The sequence below is a fragment of the Papaver somniferum genome, chromosome 1 (genome assembly GCF_003573695.1).
Source record: "Papaver somniferum cultivar HN1 chromosome 1, ASM357369v1, whole genome shotgun sequence".
NCBI classification, from domain to species: Eukaryota; Viridiplantae; Streptophyta; class Magnoliopsida; order Ranunculales; family Papaveraceae; genus Papaver; species Papaver somniferum.
In genome coordinates, this window is record NC_039358.1 from 79,133,451 (window position 1) to 79,135,354 (window position 1,904).

General features: G+C 44.1%; 1 protein-coding gene across 1 annotated transcript; it reads left to right on the plus strand.

Annotated features, from left to right (window-relative positions):
• Positions 1 to 220: 220 nt before the first annotated feature.
• Positions 221 to 1,336, plus strand: LOC113341151. The gene has a single exon (XM_026586162.1). It carries the CDS (start codon positions 221 to 223, stop codon positions 1,334 to 1,336), a length of 1,116 nt encoding a protein of 371 aa, XP_026441947.1.
• The last annotated feature ends 568 nt before the right edge of the window (positions 1,337 to 1,904 follow it).

Consider the following 1,904-nt stretch of genomic DNA (forward strand, 5'->3'; position numbering starts at 1 on the left):
ATGAGATCTACAAATCTACATCTCATATTCCAGAGGACCGAGATTATGGGCAGGAAGACGGTTCCTCGGATGGCGACATAAACGCAGTAACAGAGGCTCGCCTTTGCAAGATGACCGAGAAAGTAATGTCAAAAAACAGTCCAGAGAAGAAAAGATAGACCGGTTGCATCGATCTGCAAGAGCCCCTTTCAGGCTGAATATCAGAGAATTCCGACCGCCAATGAATTTTCAAGTTACGAAACTGCCAGAGCTCGACGATAAAATAGGTGATCCTGATCAGCATGTTTTACACTATGAAACTGCCATGACTCTGTGGCAGCACAGTGATGAGTTGATGTGCGAAATGTTTCCAAAGTCACTGGCTGGAGGAGCAATAAAGTGGTTCAATAAACTCCTCTATAAGGAGAAAAGCATCAGACAGTTTACTCGACGCTTCAAGCAAGAGTTGGCCGATGTCGATGGAGCTAACGATCAAGTCATCATTGCAGCCTACAAACAGGCATACCAGCATGATCACAGGGGAGTGTACGTTTCTTCGGTCAAGAGACCAGCAAATACTTTGGAAGAACTATATGATCGAGCAGAAGAATGCACTCGAGTGGAAGATGATTCCAAATCTCAGGAGACGAGAGATGTCAACAAATCATCCAATCATCCAAATAATGGGAAGAAAGACAAGTCAAAGAACCGTTCGAGCGGGCAGTATAACGATCGAGGTGAACTTCGAGAGAAAAACCAGGGGGAACAAATGGAAACTGGATATCAGAAATATCATGATATGAAGATGACACCGTTGAACATACGCCTTACAGAGCTGTATGAGAAAATAAGCAAGGATTTGAGTCCCTCTAGTCCTTTGCCAGCAGAGACACGTGATGAACGTGATAAGAGAAAATACTGCAATTATCCTAAAGACCATGGTCACAAGACCGATAATTGCCGCGCTTTGCATATCGAGGTCCAGCGAATGATAGACGCTGGAAAACTACAAGAGTACGTGAAAAAGGATTTTGGGAAAGTAACTGGACAGTTTGGCACAACACATGTGATTAACGCACATGTAATTAATGTCAGTCACGCCAGGATCCATTCAATGACCAGGCGGGCATCGGAAGATGAGACCAGGAGAAAGCTTAGGCAGTTAAAAGAATGGTACTTGACAAATCACATCGATTTTTTCAGTGGCAATGGAGCAGAAATTCGAGAGTTTGGGTGCACAAAGATCGAGTTCTCTGCAGCAGACATGATAGGTGTATATGCTCCCCACAATGATGTTATCGTTATAACTGCTTGGATTGGAATGTTTTGTGTGCACCGGATTCTAGTGGATACATGAAGCTCAGTGAGCGTGCTGTTTTCAGGAGCTTATTCCTCTATGAATCTCCCGCACGATTTGATCGAAGAGGATGAAAATCCAATTATCGGTTTCAGTGGCGAAGTTACAAAGGCGATTGGAAAAGTGAAGATACATATAACAGTGGATAACAAGTATGTTCTAGGAAATTTCCTTCTGCTTGACTGTAGAGCTCCCTACAATGTGATCGTGGGACGAGACCGGCTGCATGAGATCGGTGCAGTCACATCCTCATATCATCAATGTTTTAAGTTTATTACCCCTGAAGGAGTCGTGAAAGTTAGAATCGACCAGATGGCCGCCCAAAAGTGTCACGAGAGTGCAATGGATGAGTACAAGAAGTCAGAAGTTAGCGGGAACCAAATCATGTGAGTCGAGCAGAAATAACAATTACAGAATCCTCTCCCTACATAATCATATAAGGGAGAGGACGCAGCTGAACCCCCAACATTCGAGAAACTGATCGAGGTCCAGATTGGAGATGAGAAGCACAAAACAACGTTCGTAGGGGCAGATCTGCCTGCACACGAACGTGATGGTTTGATTACAT

Bases quoted from the DNA above. Each gene is read 5' to 3' on its own strand.
- LOC113341151 (XM_026586162.1), top strand. From the start codon at position 221: ATGAATTTTCAAGTTACGAAACTGCCAGAGCTCGACGATAAAATAGGT.